This window comes from Pleurodeles waltl, chromosome 6 (assembly GCF_031143425.1).
Source record: "Pleurodeles waltl isolate 20211129_DDA chromosome 6, aPleWal1.hap1.20221129, whole genome shotgun sequence".
Classification (NCBI taxonomy): Eukaryota; Metazoa; Chordata; class Amphibia; order Caudata; family Salamandridae; genus Pleurodeles; species Pleurodeles waltl.
This window is the reverse complement of record NC_090445.1, coordinates 606,528,480-606,547,412: the sequence shown is the minus strand read 5'-3', so window position 1 is coordinate 606,547,412 and position 18,933 is coordinate 606,528,480. Positions and strand designations below refer to the sequence as shown.

At 42.5% G+C, this 18,933-nt stretch overlaps 1 protein-coding gene across 1 annotated transcript in view; it reads right to left on the bottom strand.

Annotated features, from left to right (window-relative positions):
- CPNE5 (copine 5) overlaps positions 1-18,933 on the bottom strand; it is a 995,886-nt gene that overhangs the window by 270,915 nt on the left and 706,038 nt on the right. The window contains exon 8 of the mRNA XM_069238884.1: positions 16,558-16,621. Within this exon, the coding sequence (XP_069094985.1) occupies positions 16,558-16,621 (64 nt within the window). The remainder of the gene's footprint in view (positions 1-16,557; positions 16,622-18,933) is intronic.

Sequence of the window (18,933 nt, the reverse complement as noted above, 5' to 3'; positions counted from 1 at the left end):
CAATCAAATCAGATCCGGGTCAAGCTCAAGCAATTGCATAGCAAGATTATAGTTTCTAAAAAACGTGGATTTTTCTAATAGTCTGCTGAAGGTTACTGTGAAGGCTAGGTGTCTTAGTGTAGATTCCATACTACGGGCTAGGGAATAAGCCCTCTGGATCATCGCTGCTAGGCCCTGTGCAAAGGTATTCTTAATATCAAATTCAAGACATAAAGGCCGAGTTGTTACAAAAGGCCAAGCGTCTTAGGATCTGCCCTACTATCTTGTCAAGGAAATCCCAATTAGAGATCTCTGTACATTCTGTAGCATAAGCAGTTAGTAGATGAAGAAAATGGCGCCAGCCAACTGCGTTAAAGAAGGCCACTAAACCTTGTGCTTGAGACAGAGCCTTACTAACTTTTTTACGAATGTGATCTTGGTCGTTGAGTGAGCAGGATATTGTTTTGCCCCAAGAAACAATAGAATTATACCCGCTCTAACTTATGTTGACCCAGGGACCAAAAATAAATACATTTTCTTACCCAATTTATTCCCTAAAAAACATACTACTTGAGACTTAGATATGTTAATGTTCAATGATGCTGTATGGAGTAGTGATTTAAAGCGTCCAGGTGCTGATTTAGAACTTTCGGAGTACGGTCAATCTCAATTATATCATCAGCATATAAAAAGCAGGAGATTGAACGCTCTCCAATTCTGGGTGAAAAGTAATCCTCATTCCACAAGGAACCAGGCAGGTCATAGATATATAAAGAAAATAGCAGTGGTTCCAATAAACAGCTTTGCTTCAAACCATTTTTTGTGGGTAATTTAGATGGCAGGCCCTGTTCTCCTCCTTACAGAAGTAGCTTGTAAAACCAAAAATGTTTTCCTGTTCTGGAAAGTGGTAAATCGCCAACCTTTTAAACGATGATTGGGACCATGTTTAATTGCCAATACATCTGCACAGCAATGGGTTAACCATTTTAAGAATATCCATTGCTTTGACAGCTGCTTGGAGTCATCAGTTAGTCCTCTGAGATCTATGCATGATATCCATCTTTCATTTGTATTTGAGCAAGAAATTGCTGCCACTTGTTTGAGTCCCCCATGGAAAGCCTCCAGGCCTCATAGCATCCCAATGGACCTTTATAAGCCCAATATTGAGCTGCGGGCACTTCTTTTAACTAACATTGTAAACGTTTCTAGTAAATGGTGATTGCCTTATTTCTAGTCCAAATCTGTGGTAGTGCCTGTCTTTAAGAAGGGTAATTGTAGTGACCTTAGATGTTTTAGACCAATACTAATGAATGAATTAATCATCAATTTTGTAGGTAGGATACTTCTGAATAGGATCTTGACCCAGACCTCTGATGAAAATATTTTAACTGATGTTCAGTATGGTTTCAGGGAGGGACTAGGGACCATGGACCAGAATTTAAAATGGATCTTATGATAAACAAATACATATGGCTAAGCATGGGTCTGTTCATTTGGCAGTTATGGTCCTCAGCAGCGCCTTTGATCAGGTTAGCAGGTTGAAATTGTGGATGCGCTGAACACCATGGTTCTTGATGAGTCCCTTATCTGTTTTTTTAATGTCTGCACTTTGCCTACATTTGCACTGATTCTTTTAGTCTTGATAGGAGAGGTCATCAGATTTTCGTTCATGGTCCTGTTTATTTATTTTGTATGTTAATGTCTCCAGTTGCATTTATTAGCTAATGGTCATGATATGCTACATAGGCCTATCCCGTGGTTTAAGCAGATGGTGCAGTCCTACTTTCTCGCATTGCAAATGGTATAAAGAAAGTTAAAGGGTCTTTTTTTTCCTTTTGTTGATGCCCTGTACTTAAATACTAACCTCATTAAAACCCACATGATGATTTGTGAGCCCGGATCAACCAGGTCTAGGATCCTGAGTGTCAAATATAGAGTCATCGAGAGGGTACATCATTGTTTTCTATTTATGGATTGCCTTTGATTCAGTTTGTTCTTTGTCTGCTTGTCTTAGACTTTGTCTCCATTGCAGATTTTTTTATTTTGCCTCTAAATTGGGAAGCACGTCCTCTATTCAAATAACCAAAATATACAAAATGAAATATGTCTTCATCTTACGGTAGGTATTGGCATCTGGGGTTATTCTTCTAAAATATATCTTCAACAGGAACAAAACAGCTGTTTCTGCCAGCTAATAGGTTTGTCCCCAAACAGCCCAAACTATTTCTCTCATGAGGAGCTTGCCATTGCATTTTTAGAAGATAGAATCAAACTAGCCCCTTTCTTACTTTGGCTATCTGTTTTATCCAATATAAAGACAACCCTCAAAAGAACGATCATTACTTATTATCTGAGCTTCTCTTCTGGACTTAGAATCATGTGGCTAACCCAAATCTACCTTTAATGACTCGGGTAGGCCATCTCTTTTCTCCAATCCTGAGTATATCGTAAAACTAGACAAACAGTGGGTAGAGATGACTTTTCTTTAAATCAGACATGGTAAGCATGAGGCGATTGAGCTATCTACACTCCCTTGAGAGTATATGTAATGTATCTGAACATCTTTGGGGTAGAGCTTTATGTGCTGTTACTCATCCTTGGGAGAGATGGCCTCTTTGTCAAATAAGGTTGGGCCTTATTTTGTGTTACCTCTCATTCCCTAAGGACCAATCTAGCCGTGACTGGGCTTGCTGCTTCCTCCTCTGTCACTTTTGCACTTTAGTTTTTTTTGTACGTTTTATAAAACATTTTCAATTAGGTTATTAATTCTTTACCTTAAAGAGCAAGATTTCACCAGATGTAGACCAGCTTTGATGCATTTACAAATGTTTTGGTAATTCACTTTTTTAAGCCATTATATTGTTTTGTGTGATCTTAGGGTACGTTTTCATTCATTAATGTGGAATTTTAATTTGTGTTTTTTGTGATTATTTGTTAAAGAATGTTACATCTAGTGTTTTTTTTTTTTTTTTACTTTTAAGGCGTTTTGTTTGGCCGATCAAAAGTGTTTTTCATTTAGCTTTTCATTAAGTGTAGGTGCCTACTGACTACAGCCATTGCACAAATTATCACTAAGATCATCATAGATCATGGAATGACTCAACAGAAATAAAAAATAATCATAGCAGCAAAACACCTGTCGGTAGTGCCTAGGAAATGATGGTATATCATAGACAAGAATCCCTTAACCAGAATTCATTTTTACTGACATAACAGCTGAAATTGTTCTGAAATTGCGCCCACATATTCTCACATTAAGAGTTTGTGATTTTCAGTGTAAGAATTTATAGGTCTGAAAATACACAAAAAACAACGAAAACAACAAAAAAACACAATTGCACACCTATAGCATTTTGAGTTCACTCAGTATTTAACTGCGAATATACCAGTGCAGGTTACCAGGGCGCCAAAGACGTGCACCAAGTACGTTGAACGAGAGAGAGAGAGAAGAAAATAGTAAAAAAAAAGAAAAACTTGAGACAGTGCAACTAAATATATATCTTGGAAAATACAACCCTGCAGAGCTTTCTTTTTATCAAATAAACTCACGTAGCCCCAAAATATAACTTTACTAAGACTTACACTAATAATGTCCCCAAATGCAAGCGTGAATTTTTGTTGCGTTATAAACCATGTGTTTCCGCAAACAAGCTTGAATTATCACTCAGAAATATCAGTTCGAATATAATAGAAATCGACCCCTGTTTGCCAAATATCAGATTGTTATTTTCAGATAATAATCAAATGCTGCCCACACACACGCACAAACCAATGCAGACACATAAAGAAAGCCGGATGGAAAGAGAAGAGATATTCCAAGCACAGTAGCAGTGCAAACAAACACGTTTCAGGAGAGCGCGCCAAGCACCAGTGCAAAACTTCTTTCACGTGCACAGTATTCTATATGTAGCTAAAGGCAATGGCAGTTCAGTCTTCACGAGCACAGCGCTAAAAGGAGCAGCACAGTGCTTAATTTTTACTTGTTATTTCTGGTGCGGAGCACCGGCATTTATTTTTGAGGCCCTTCACTTATTTTTTCTGCCTCAAGCATTTACTGCGAGCAAAAGACACACATGGGAAAGCAGGCGGAAGAGAAAAACGTAAAAGCGTCAATACGGGAGAAATCAGAAAGCTGCAAGTGTGAGCTGAAGAGGCAGGGAGTGGCTTTAAATTGATTAAAGAGGCCTGGGATGGCTTCAGGATTACGCTGCCTCAGTATTCCCTGTCCGCACATTTATTTGCAGCATCCGCATGTTTAAGAGGAGAGCTTTGGCACTGGCACATTTGTATTTACAAATTAAGCACTGGAGCAGCGTATGCAGTCCTCACATTCTTAACTGATATAGGCAGCAACTGTGAAAACATCCTCACTTTCTCTGCACGTGCAGCACTGACAGAACACAGTGTGTTTGTCAATCACACACAAATCAAGTGCAGCTTAGGCAGAAGTAATGATAACATTTCTCGCCCTTTGAATATACTTCACTGGCCCGTGGACGTCATTTAGGGGATCCCAGGAATCCCAATTGCCCTTTGCTACCCCTGGCACTGCCTTTGCTACCCCTGACCTCGGAGGTGGGAAATTCAGTGCCAGGAACACAGGGGCAGCTCGTCCTTCAGTTGGGCTCCACTCTCTTTGTGTTCTGTCATTTTTTTTTATCACACTAATAGTGAAGAATAATGTATTCACTATTAGTGTAACAAAAATGGAGTATAATTACAATCTATATTAGACATAGAATGCACTGCACAAACAATAGCAGTGCAAGCTTCCTCAACATATAGAATAGGTGCAAACCTATCTGAGGCAGATGGGACATTGATAGATAAAACAACAGCATATCAAATGTCTGACACCCTAAAATAAGCACAACACTCGGCCTGGGTGAAATGTAGTTTATATTGGTGTAATTTTGGAGTAATTTCGGGCATTTTACGTTATAGTTGTTAAGCAAATCAACATACGCCATTATGCCATATTGCGTATTTGAGATTCTGTTTTGGTAAAAAATCTAGTCGTGTCAGAACGGTAACAATGCAAATGGAGAGAACGCGAGTGACTAAAGTTTGATTTACATGCAATTTGGTGCTTTTTTTTTAATTATAAAATGCATTCTCGCATTCAAAATGAACATGATGATGCATTTCATGCTAAAAAAAATTGCAAGATTGCGGCATTTCGCATACTAACTCAAAACTTCCCGTAATTTTTGTGTCATTTCACCTAATTTCTGTAAAGAAAATTGACAAATTTTGCCCAGGCTACAGGGCATCCATAGGCAGCAGCATGTATACTACATGGAACATTATCTCCAGCTCCCTGCTGGAAGCACCATTTGTCCTACCGCGGGGCATCCTGTCTCAGCACCACAATCAGTTATCCATCAAACCAGCGCCAACATCGTTTTGGAAAAATCACTGGTGAGCTAAAGATCAGACAACCAGCCAGGATGGACTTTAAAGGACAAGTGGTACTAGGACCACCATTAATGAGGAGGAATGTCTCCATTACACCAGAGCACAAGATACCAAAAATCAGGAGCAGTCAGATTATTACGAGTACAATTGTGCATAACAATAACTTCAGACACAATACAACTAAAACAATCAAAAATAATAAACAAACCCCATGTCTACTGGACATAAACATCCGTGGGCACAGGTATGATGGTTTTAAATGTTTACAAAAATCAAATGCTTAAAAAACCTTAAGGCATGTTTGACCTACTTTCTGCAGTCTTCAAATTCTGACAGGAAAAGCAGCTTTCAATGGTTAATATGAAAATGTATCTTTCAAGAGCATCGCAGCCAGATGCCTTTCATTATGTTCATAGAAATATGATCAGCCTCTAGAGAAAACTTTTTTAAAGCTGTTGTCAAGAAGCACCGTTCATGACTTACATACACGGTGCTTTGATGTGGGTACAATGAAATTCTGTCAACACAAAAGAACGCACTATCTTCCATACTGGGAACGAAGGTGGGGGGGTCACCCAGTGAATTCAAAATGTGTCCTTCTCAAGATGCAGGGTGCATTTTTAAACTGGCTTCAGTGAGAAGCAGGGATGAAATGGCAGCACCTGCAGTCCCTGCGGCCCCCGGATGTATTGTAGTCCTGCAAAATGTGCGGTACAGTTGTCAGCACCCGCCTGTATTTGGGTTTGGTTTGTTCCAGCACGCTGCCCGCTTTGCCAATAAATGTGCATAGGTGTGGCTGTTCAAGCAGTCGCATGCCTGCACGTAACAACAAATTCGTGTCTGTGCCTCCTTTATTACCCCCACGTGCGGTGGCCTACTACCTGTGGGCCTGACAAGGCCGGTAACAAGGCCAGTGCTCGGCCCACGCTCTTCTCACGTCGCAGCCAGTCACCCCGCAGCCCCGAGGCATCCGCCATAGCTCCAGGTGCAGATGGCGACTGTGCCCGCTGCATGGCCGCACAGCAAGTGCACCACCGCATGCCTGCTCAGACAGCACGTGTGGCAGATGCCCTCAAACGAAGCCTCACTACTGCCTGGTATTACTGATCTAAGAACACTCAAAAAGGGGGATAAAAGGAGTAATTGGAAACTAATAACTGAAACAGCAAACAAGCCAGATGGAACCACACAGCCCAAAAAAGGCCAGCGGAAGAGGCCGGTAACTAGACCAGGCCAGCAAGAACAGCAACAACTTGCTCCAGAGCGCAGGCAGCACAAAGTCACATTTGACCAAAACCACAAAGCCCATCATACATAAGGAGGGCCCCACATTCAGCCACCACACAGCTGGATAGCAGCGCACTTTGCTCTCAGTCAGGCAGCTGTACCGCACCCTAGCAGTGACAGTGCTCATGTTGCGAGACAAACCTGCAGGTGCCATGAAAAACCTATCAAAGATCCGCACATTGTCAGTGACATCATAGCCACAGTCCACGCCATAGAACCATTCATTGCCGAGGGTGCCCCCTTATCAGAAGCACCCAAGTGGAGAGACTGGGTAGAGCACCTCCAATTATACTTCAAAGGTGCTGAAATAGCAGCCGAACTGCATTGCACCCTAATTCTACATGTAGGGGGCAAAGACATTCACGTGATCTATAAAACGCTAGTGGAGGTGACCCCTCCAAGACACACACCATTCTGATTACAGCCCTGAATGCACATTTTGAACGTATAGCAAATAGAGACTATGAAAGATTCATCTTCAGGCAAGCCCACTAGGAACCTGAAGAACCGCTTGACACGTTTCAGAGACACCTCAAGGAGCTGGCGAGCATGTGCGATTTTCACGATGAGCAGGAATAGATATGAGGCCAGATCATTCAAGGGTGCTCGTCCACCAAACTCAGAGAAACAATACGTGAAGAATCAGGAAAGTCACTTCAAGACATTCTGACCCTCAGTAGATCCAAAGCACTATCAAGGGCAAGACTATCCCACATGGAGGCAGCCCTCTACAGGGTCATCAAAACAACCTGTAAATGCCTTTCAACCACGCCGCACCTCAGACACCTCAAAAAGGCCAATTGAAAAAAGGAGATCCTGCGAGTACTGCAGTGATCCGACCTACAGATCAAATGACTGCCTTGCTAGGGGCAAAAAATTTACATCCTGCAAAAAATACAACCACTTTGTGAAAGTCTGCAGATCAGCAAAATCAAAGCCGCCTGCAAAAGGAACTGTAAAAGCCATGGTGGAAGACTCCAGTGAGCCAGAAGACATGGATGAAGACGTAGCAGAATACATGATTCACACAGTTTTTGCAGTTGGACCCACCATCTCGGCACAGCACCCACTCCCCAATACAAGTGGGACCCTACATCGTCACAGGGACGATTGACACTGGTGCCTCAATAGACCTTATGTCCTCGAATACCTATCACATATTAGCAAAGCCCCCACAGCTCAAAAAAGCTAGAGTGAGAATTTTCGTATATGGACAGATTCGACCCCTACCTATGCTTGTAAATTTCAAATCTTCAGTGTCCTATGGCGACATGAGTATAGAAACCACCATGTAGGTAGCCCACAGAGGACACGATATGCTGGTTAGCGGCCACGCAGGGAAAACCCCGAATCTGATCTCCTATGAGTTTGGGATCCAAGTCAAAAAGCTGTCAAACATTCTGGCTGACTTCAATGATGTTTTCCAAAGGATCAGTTACTTAAAAGGAAAGGAAATGAAGTTACACATTGATCTATTCAAGCGTTAGCCCTGTGGCATAGATGCATTGCATTCCACCTCAGGCCGGAAGTGGAGGAAGAGCTTCAGAAGCTTGAGTGCAGGGATAACTGAAAAAGTAAGGGGCCCGATCCATGGGTATCCCCAATTGTGGTTTCCACAAAATAGAAGCAACTAGAGGAAGTTTGCATTTATGTGGACATGAGGCTCCCAAATGTAGCAAGTAAGCGAGAATGTCATCTAGCCCCAAAGGTTGATGATATTCTAGGAGAACTCAAAAGAGCAAAGCGGTTCTCAAAGGTCGACCTTCGCTCAGGATACCACCAGTTGCCACTTCACACTGACTCCAGGTACATAACCACATTTTCAAACCATTCCCATTTGAGAAGATACCATTGCCTCAACTTTGGAATATCCTGCGCAGCTGAGGTTTTCCAAAATACCATCCATGAGATGCTCATAATTTTACCAGGAGTCATTAATGTCAGTGATGACACCTTCATCTTCTCTAAGTCGATGAAAAAACACCATGAACACCTGCAGGAAGTCCTCCAAAGAATCCAAGACTCAGGGTTTACCCTCCATCAAGAAAAATGTAAATTTCTGAAATAGCAAATCAGATTCTTGGGCTACAGCTTTTCAGCTAACAGAGTAGTGCCAGACCTGAAGAAAATGTGTGATGTACAAGAATCCCCTTCACCCACTAGAAACATCGGTAAGATCCTGCCGGTGATGTAAAATATCAGGATTCTCCGATGCATTGACCCTAGTATACACCGAACCAGGTCCCCAACTGCCCTTCAAGTGCACCGGCTTTGACTTTGGTCATCTCCCAGATGGATGTTACACCCTCATCCTCATACACAATTACAGCAAGTATCTTGAAGTTGAACTAGTGGGATTCCAGGCAGCCTCCGAAGTCATTGCAAAGATAGAAAAAATGATAGCCACACATGGCTTGATGAAGGAGTTAAAAACAGATAACAGGCTACCTTTTCAAAGCCAGGAATTCACTGATTACCTCTGGTCATGGGGCATTAAACACCAGAAGATAACCTTATGCGTCCTTTAAACAAGGTGATCCGCATTGCTCATGTGGTCCAACAATCTATGGAGAAGGCTATCTGTGGAGTTCTTAGAGAGTATCAACAAGCCCCACACTCTATCACAGGCCAAGCACCAGAACACGCTACCATGGAATGTGTATTCACTGACACCATTCCCCACCACCCCAGGTGGAAGGCTAGCCTACTGATGATAGTCAGGTTTTTATCAGGAGGAAGGAGACCAACAACCAAGCTAGTACCAGTCGAAGAGCTCGGTCTTCAAATGTCCAACCTGGTGACTCAATGTTCATGAAGGACACGTTTCCTGAAAGCAAATACCATTTGCCTTTCAATTGTCAATCCTGAGTTGTTGTCAAGAGGCAGGGCACCATTATCATCACACAGCGCCCGGGTGATAAGATCACCTGGAACATATTATTCTTTAAGATAGCCCGAAGGACCATCAGAGAACGAGCCATGTCCCCCAGACACTTCCCAGAGAAACCAATGAATGACTCCCTCACCACCCTGTGCAAGAGGTCCTGACAGTCTGGAGGGGTCAAGGTCAAGCCTCAGTGCTTCAGGGAGGCTCGCAGAAGACGCCTCTGCAGTGGCATCTCCCACCACAACTTCTTTCAGGCAATGTGACCATCTGAGGTATCACCTGGGAGACAATCCTAAGCCGTTCACCTGCTTGAAGAATTTCCTGGTGTGAGCCTCCCAGAGAACTGTAAGCTGAGACTAGCAAAAGAGTAGCCTGTCTACAACCTGGTGACACGTATACCATATGCGTATATGCCATATGCCAATAGTGTTTGTAGCCATGTTTACAAAGTGTCTGTTTGTTTGGCCAGTTTTTTTTTTTTTATTTCAGTGAAATTGAGGTGGGATGTAATGTAGTACCAACTGTGTTGAGTTGTCAGCATCCGCTTGTGTTCGAGTTCGGTTTGCTCCAGGGCACTGCACGCTCTGTTAGAAAAAGTGCATGTGCGTGGCTGTTCAGGCAGTCTCTCGCCTGCACGTAACCACAACTACGTGTCTGTGCCTCCTTGGTATCCCCCCACATGTGTTGGCCTACTACTCGGCGGCCCAACGCCACATCAGGGTAGGGGCAGGGTGTGCAAGCACTTCAGGCGATCCATAACCAGCCAGGAGGCACCATCAAGCATAGGCCAACCAATACCTGTGCGATATGGGGGATCCAGGTGGCCCCAATTATTTTTAATTATGCCACTAATGAGACCGAAGAATTGTTGGCTGGTTTTTATCATAGATCAGCGCATGTCAAAGAGAAAAAAAAACTTTCACTTACATTGTTTTTTTGACTCATGCTTATAGTAATACGCCCCATGGTGAAAGCAAGGCAGAGTAGATTATGTATTATCATGAATTCTGACACACTGAAAGATACACGGTTAAGCAATTTTCCTTGAGACAGACCAAATGTGCAGTATACCCAAAGGCAAAATATTTGGCATGGCTTGGTGTGCCCAAAATTGACTGAAAGAACAAATAGTGGGCAGGCTGGGTCTGGCAGGTTTAATCATGCAGCCTCCTTTACTTGTGGCTTCTTCACTGTCCCCTCCTACGGGTGCCCTTGTGAGGTCCTCTGCTGCTTACAGTGGAGGTGGAAGTGCTGCCACCCTCAAGAGTGCCAGAGCTGGCCGTGGCACTTCACCAACTCACTGGAATGTCATTATTAAGCTAAGACCTTCTTTTGAGTATACTTCTACACAGGACACACGTTGAGGGTACACGCAGGTCGACAGCGTCTACCCACTCTTTTCACAGGGTGGACACCTTCTACCCAGCCAAGTGATTGGGTCCCATAGAAATATGCTAAACTTGTTACGGTGTAATTCTCAGACACCAGGACACATTAAGCAGAGCCTGCATGTTTTCTGTTTTTGGTTGGAGCAGCAACATTATCAGATTCCAGCTGGGCCCAAAAAAAGGCCTAAGTTATGGGGCCATCAGACCTCTTTTTGTTGAAGTATTGTGGCTAGGGAGCTATCTGAGTCTCATGCCTAAATACAATGGAGGGGGAAACAAAGGCACACAGCATATCACTCCACGCGTACTTAAGAGAGACATGCTTTTGACCTTGTTTAGTCTCTCCCTATAAGACATATGCATGCATTGCAGGCATGTCAGATGTGTTGGTCTGTCCCAGTATTTTACACAATAACAATTTAGAAACCACTATTCATTTTATTTAATTTATAGCTCTATAGCACAACTCATCCCAATGCAGTGTATCAGAGCGCTTTACATCACGTGTACACATTATACAATGTGTTAATCAATATGAAGGCTGTGTTGCATAGAGCACTGAAGGTTAGAAGGTATAGGAGACGCATGTCTTTCATAGCTCAGTGTGCTATATTAAAAGGAATATAATTTATGAACTACAAGTAACAAAAGGATCTCTGAGTTAAAAGCTGCAACCCACTTGCCTATTTACATAAAATAAAAATCTGTCATCTACGAGTTACATAATGTGCTTTGCATGAGACATATTAACCCTCATTGGTACTTTGATTCAAAACTAGGACTAGACAAAACCCAGATCTCTCCAGCAGATATCTTAACCTCCCGAGTTATCTTACCATGATTATTATTCCCTGAAATGTATTTGGCACATACATATCTCTGCATCAGGTGTCTTAACCCCATAAGATATTTTAAAATGCAGACTTTGCAACCAAATAAGAAGAACAGATTTACTGCCAATTTCTTTGTGACATGGTTTAAAATAAATGTAGAAGTTGAGGCCCAGATGTAGCTTCGGAATGCTTCATTTTTTTTGGGCACAACCCAGACGCAAAATCTCATTTGTTAAATATTGTAATGCGCTCAAAAGTATTCATGATAGATCTGCTAAACAAAGGAACATCGTAAGGATTTCGAGGGACCCTGGGCCAAACGTATTTTGGGGGCCCCTGTTTGGAACAGCTTTGAATTTATAATGCAAATTCAGCCTTTGCATGTCCTCTTTGTCCAGGTCACTGACAGCGCACAGGCACACTCATCCATATTATACATTATAAAATGTGTTTATATCTAATATTCAGGGATAGTGATGTGTTTTCAATATTGTAGTACAGCAGCAGCTCACTAATATTACTACAATAAATCTCTGAGATATCCTCCATTTCTCATATGTCAGGTCCTGGTTTGAGCTAAAAGATTTATTTATGGATGCTGCATGCAGGATAAGCAAAACATTTCTCTGCAAAATATCTATAATAGACTCTCACATATCACCCACATTATACATATATGAAAGGAAAATGGTATTTAAAACAAGCTGTTTAAGAATTATTCAGGGTCATCAGGGCAAGACTCTATGCAGAACAGAGCTAGCTCTATCAGGGGGCCCTCTGAAAGGCTTGGGCCCTGGGCCAGATCCCACTTTGTCCATGCCTCAAAACATCTCTGCCTAAACGAATGTGTGAGGTAATATGATATGATCTGATATCACTTCTTGTGATGCCACTTCCAATGAGGTCACAGGTTGTGATGCCACTTCCTGTGATGCCGCATTGTCACACGCTGTGATGTTGAACGCTGCACTGTGATGTCATGCACCATGATGTCACTTGCATGCTGCCTAACGTGGTTAGTCCTCCCACTTCTTTTTTCAGGACTTGTGTCCTGCTTCTACACACATCTAGGCAGCAGTGGGGTATCCTGTGCCTGTCAGCAGCACTGTCTGCAGCAAAACTCGTAGACAGATGTTGTTATCATCCAGAGATCAGCCAATTGTTCTGTTCTTCCATACAGGGCAACTAGGGTTGTTAGCAAGTTAGGTTTGCACTGTACACATGAGTTCTTTAACCAGAGGTATTTAAAGTTATGAAAATAGCTTACTCACAACTTACTTACAAGCTTCCTGAACAGCAAAGCTTAGCAGGTTTATTGAAAACTCTATGGTCCCTTCTAACTTATCAGGCAAAGGTTTCCACCATCTCAAGTGGGCCATGATGAGCAGCAGGTAGACTACTCCTGCATGGCAGCTGTACTCTGCCCCCACTCTCATCTGAGACTGCTTAGCTAATGCTGATGTCCCATTATTCTGGATCAGCACATATTAAATTCTTGTTGCATGGTTTTTGCATCCTATATGGGTGGGGCATCTAGTCACAGAAATTTGTCACCAATGGCAGGCCAGGCTGGCCGTGTGTGGCCAGTCGTAGTTGTGGGATACTTTCCTGCTGCTGCAATGAGCTGCTGAAACAGACCTTATGTTTTTTTTAAACAACAAAGTTATGCACTTGCAATGTTAGCAAGGCTTTAAAGAAATGCAAGATTGCAAAACTGTGGACTTTGCAACCCAGCGCCTCTTAACACCCTTTAAATATTTTACATTATGTGGAAATACTGGGGTCCTCATTTACGAGGCCCTTACGCCACTGGAGTCTCACTTTTAGCGATGCACCAGTGCCGCAATGCCTCGCGCCATATTTACAAGGCGGCGTTAAACCACCTTCGCACACATCACTTAGCGTGTAAGAGGCATGAAATGGGTGTTGCTGTGGGCATTCCACTGCAACAGCCATTGCATTTTGATGCTGCCCCAGCTTTATAAGGAATCGTAAACCTGAGACAGCGGCAAAAACTAAAGCCACCCTACGGGTGATGTTAGCATGGGGCAACAAACTTTTAGTCCTCCTCGCTTTTTCTTTTTCTATGTGTACTGCATTCTGCAGCTCACATAGAAAGAGCAAAACACCATGAATTATTGTTTATATGCGGGAAGGTGCCCATTTCTACACATAAACAATCAATAAATAATGACGATTTTCTACTTTTATGTGTGCTGCAGAATGCAGCACAAATAGAAATAGCAAATTGCCATTAATGATTGTTTATGTGCAGAAAGGAACACTTTCCTGCACATAAACAATCATTCCATGCAACACAGGCACCCTTGCACTATGGTGCAAGGGGGCCTGCATTGGCGCTAGACACTAAATTTAGCGTCAGCACTAGGGGGAAACACAAGGTTACGCCGTATTTTTGTAAATAAGGCTCATCCCTGCATTTCTGAAGTGAAGCAGCGCTGGCAATTTTGGCACAGCGCTGTGCGACTTCCTCATAAATGAGACCCTGAGTGAGCTTTTACAAGCGGTGTGGAAACACATTGCCTATTGGGTCCTGCTGTGGAATTTATTCCCTGTTGCTAGGAAACTTCAAGAAACCGAGAAGAACTTAGAAAGAGAAAGGACTTTTGGAAGAAGTCAATTAACTGGTTTGTTGGACCGACTTTTGAAGACTTAAGGCCAGATGTATCATTAATTCCAATAGCGATTACCAAATTGCGATTTTTTGCAAATACCAATTAAGTCATCGTAATTGGAATGTATGACACGCCTGGAGTTTCATATAGCGATTCGCAAGGGCTCGCAAATGGACCTACCTCATTAATATTCATGAGGTAGGTCGCAATTTCCAAGCCATTGCAAATGGCTACAATCACAGGGATGGTGGCCTGCTGGGCTCATCAGACCACCATGTCTGTGATTACTTTTAAATAAAGCAATCTTTTTGGTTTTTTAAATGCAGCCCTTTTTCCTTAAAGGAAAATGGGATGTGTTTAAAAAAGGAAAATGCAGTTTCCTTTCATTTTTTAAGAGAAGGCAGTGGTATGTGGGACCACTGCCTGCTCTTAAAAATTTTTTTCGAATGCATTTACAAAGAGGAAGGGGTCCCGTGGGGACCCCTTCCCCTTTGCGAATGGGTTACCACCATTTTGAAATTGATGGTAACTGCGATTGTTTTGCAACTGCATTCACAAAACAATCATACACACCTCTGTGATTCGGTATTAGGAAGGGATGCCCTTGACACGCCCCTTCCTAATACCGAATCGGTATGTAGTCGCAAATCCAATTGGCGATTCGGTTACAAGTTACCGAATCGCAAATTGGACTTGATACATCCCAAAATGCATTTTTGCTTGATATATCTGGCCCTTAGTTCCAGTGGTAGGAATAATAGTGAGTCAAGGGAGACTAGCTAAGTTGTAAAAAGCAACAGCTGCGTATACGCTACCACAAGAGAGGGGATATTTACCCTTCGAGTAAATAATATATCTGTTTTACCCTTTACCATAATATTTATTTGTGAGACATATTTTATTACATTTTAACTTGTTCTTTAAATTGATGTGGCCATGGTAAGTAACACCTGTATCCATTTTCTCTGAGGGTTTCCTTGGTACTCATTTCAAGACATTAAAGGTGCAAACTTTATAAGATATCTATGTAGCATAATCGTTTTCTGTTTTAATATATGTGCAACAATCTGACAGATCTGCGAATATGGTGTAAGTCTAAAAGACATGTAATACATGAAAAAATGAAAATACTTCAAACCGTGATACAAAATATGCCGCAAAAATATAGATTTAGTGCTGTTAGAGATCGTGGGTTGTCATATCACATTGTGGGGATGCCAATTCAAAACTATGGCACACTCATACAGAATGGGGTATACCAGATTCAAAACTACGGCGCACTCATGACACAAACTAAAATGTATCATTGCTATAATTACTCTGAATAATATCAGAAAACACATTTACATTTCACAGGAGAAGCAACACACCTTAGTGTGCCAAAAGTCTGGGGCTTCCTCAGAAGTGGTTATTCCAGATTCAATATATTGTCACACGATTTCTGACTTACTATAAATTATTATTGTAGGAGTAATACATATTCGTATAGAGACTCTACAGCTTTTCAAAGGAGTGGCTTATTTTTGTAAGAGGAATATAATGTGGCAGTGCTGCGTGAAAGGTCCTAATTTGGTGCTTCGTGTACTTGCACACTTTATTATTATTTCCATTTAGGAGTCTAGAAAAAATCTGCCATAAAATATCAATTTGGTTGGAGATTTAGAGCTAAATTCATTACATTAAAACAATTCCAAGGATGTTTCACTTATTTTTATGGGGAAGAGAGTCAGTTAGCTAGTTTATTCTCCAATAAAACCTATATATAATGAGCTGTGTACCCACGCTACTTTTATAACAGACCGTTATTAATATTTGATGCCATTTGCAGGACGGAAGTCACATTTTGCACTTCCCTAATTTCAATGTATCGAATATACAATATGCCGATAGAGTACTTGTAATTTAGTTAACATATCAATAGCACTTTTTATAGAAAAACAGAGTTCTGCTCCAAATTCACAGCAATGCAATGACAATACCACAGTTTAGTACACCAGATCAATATAAGCTCGCTCTATTACACTGCACTGGTGATGAAATTCAGTGTAAACGGAGGGTTTGGGCAGTGGATGGAGTGATGGTGGTGAATGTAGGGATAGGGATGATAAGGAAAGGGGAGTTTGACTCACTCTGCAGTTCCCCAGTTCCTCTGCTGACAGGATGATGGTTCCACACTTTTTCCCCGGAATACCACTGAAAATAAAGGCAGGGAAGAGTCAGTCAGAAGCGAGAGAGTAAACTAGTACACGGTAAAATGAAGAAGTTCATATCAGGTGAATACAACCAGTGTAGAGAGAGGCATGACCACCTTGGAGGAGGAGGAGGCTGAAATTGAGGGAGATGAGGCTATACTGAGGAAACCACGTAGAGGTGAGGAGAATAGGGTAGAGAACGGAGACCAAGGTGGAGAGAGCAGATTTATATAGAAAGAAATGAGACTGAGCTAGAGAGAGTGTACATGAGAGCAGAAAGGAGATTTCAGTCTAGAGAAAATTACTCTAGGGTAGAAAGAGAGTAGGTCAGGCGGGGGAGGCTGGGTAAAGAGACAAATCCCATCTCAAGAGAGCTGGGAGTCCGAGTTGGAGTGTAGGATAGACACAGCAGAGATCAGGGTGGAGAAAGGGGGCTTGCGGAGAGAGAGAGGAGAGAAAGAGAAAGAGAGAGAGAGAGAGAGCTGTGATCAGGGTGGAGGAGATGAAGAGACAAAAGTAAGCCAGGAGAGGGAGAGGTTCAAGGAAGAGTAGACTATGGTTAAAACAAAGAGGGAAGTGTGTTTAAAATAGGAGATTACAGCAGAGAGCTACAAACTCAAGGTGGAGAGAGAAGAATAAGGTAGATAGAGGAGACCAGTTTAGAGGGAGGAAACGGGATAGAGAGCAGACTGGTTTAGAAAGAGAAGATGAAGGGCAATATGATCAGGAGAGACATGGCACAATAGATAAAGGGAAGACAGGTAGAGAGCACGGATGCCACGGGGGAGGGGAGAGGGAGGGAGGGAGGGAGAAAGAGAGAGAGAGAGAGAGAGACAGAGAGAGAGAGAGAGAGAGAGAGAGAGAGAGAGAGAGAGAGAGAGAGAGAGAGAGAGAGAGAGAGAGAGACCTGTACAGAAAGTGAACCAGAGCAGATAAAACAGTGCATAAAGAAAGAGAAAACCAGGACTGAGGAAACAACACAAGATAAACAGGACCAGTTTGCAGCGAGGGGGCCCAGCATAGTAAGCGAAGACCAGGGTAGAGAGACTGGAGAGCAGGGGCGGCTCCTTCACAATGGCGAAGGAACGTCACCCCCCTGGCTGAGCCAGGAGCTGAAAGGTAAAAATTATATTTCTTTATCATTTTATCTTTAAGTTGCTGGCTTAGCCAGTAGCATGTGTAGGGAGGGGCGGGCTGGGCCACAGGAGGTGGGAGTGGGGAGGAGAAGAGAGTGCACCTAAGTGTGCATGTGTGTTTGGCTGGCCGTCTTGCACACTTAGGTTTCTCCAAACCGGCTTTGTTGAACAGAACGTGGGACATAAACAACGATAAGCGAATGAGAGAAAAAAGTGAAAAAGAGAAAGTGATTGGCAGTTGAGACAGTGGACAGGAGGCTTGTGAAAAAGGGGGCTCATTAAGGGTAGAGAAATGAAATGTGGCAGAAAGCCTGTGGTAGAAATATATGAACCTGGGGACAGAGAGGAGCGATGGGTTGAGTAGAGATCAGAATACAGGAGAAGATAAGTGGAACAAGTGATCAGAGTAGACAATGGAGACTAGGGCAACGGTGGCACACTGGGTGAAGAGAGAGACAATGATAGAGTAAACTGGGGTAGAGAGATAGAGAAGACTGGAATAGACAAAAGAGATTAGACTTGAGAGAGGAGAGAGTCTTGGTGTGTGAAGCAGTGGATAGTTGGGCTTGCAAATCGATGACAAGGAAACAACCTGGATTAACACTTAAGGAGATAATACCACAGGCAATACTTCACTCACAAAAAGGTATGTAAAGGAAAAAAGCCATCATTGCTATTATTTTCCGATGTTTGGCAATGACTACATCACAAGAAGATCGGTACAAATGTTTTCCTACTCCTCGTTTTCTGATCTCATTTTTGGTGCCCTCAGAGCTCTGACCACTTTACCACTGCTTACCAGTGCTTACCAGTGCTAAAGTGCATGTGCATCTTCCCTGAAAATGGTAATAGTGCTGTATATAGTTTGACCTGTCAGCAGTTGACGTGGTTTCCCCTATCTTTCTGGCTTCTGACCTCTTGCTCTGATTCTATGCCGAATTTCGTTTTTGCTGGCTTTAGGACTTTTGGCACTTTACCACTTCTGACCAGTGGTAAAGTGCAAGTGCTCCCTGTCTAACTTGTATTAGTAATTGGTTTACCCATGATTGGTATATCTGAAGTCCCTAGTAGAGTGCACTATATGTGCCTAGGGCCTTTAAATCAAATGCTACTAGTGGGCCTGCAGCACTGATTGTGCCACCCACACGAGTAGCCCTGTACACATCTCAGACCTGGT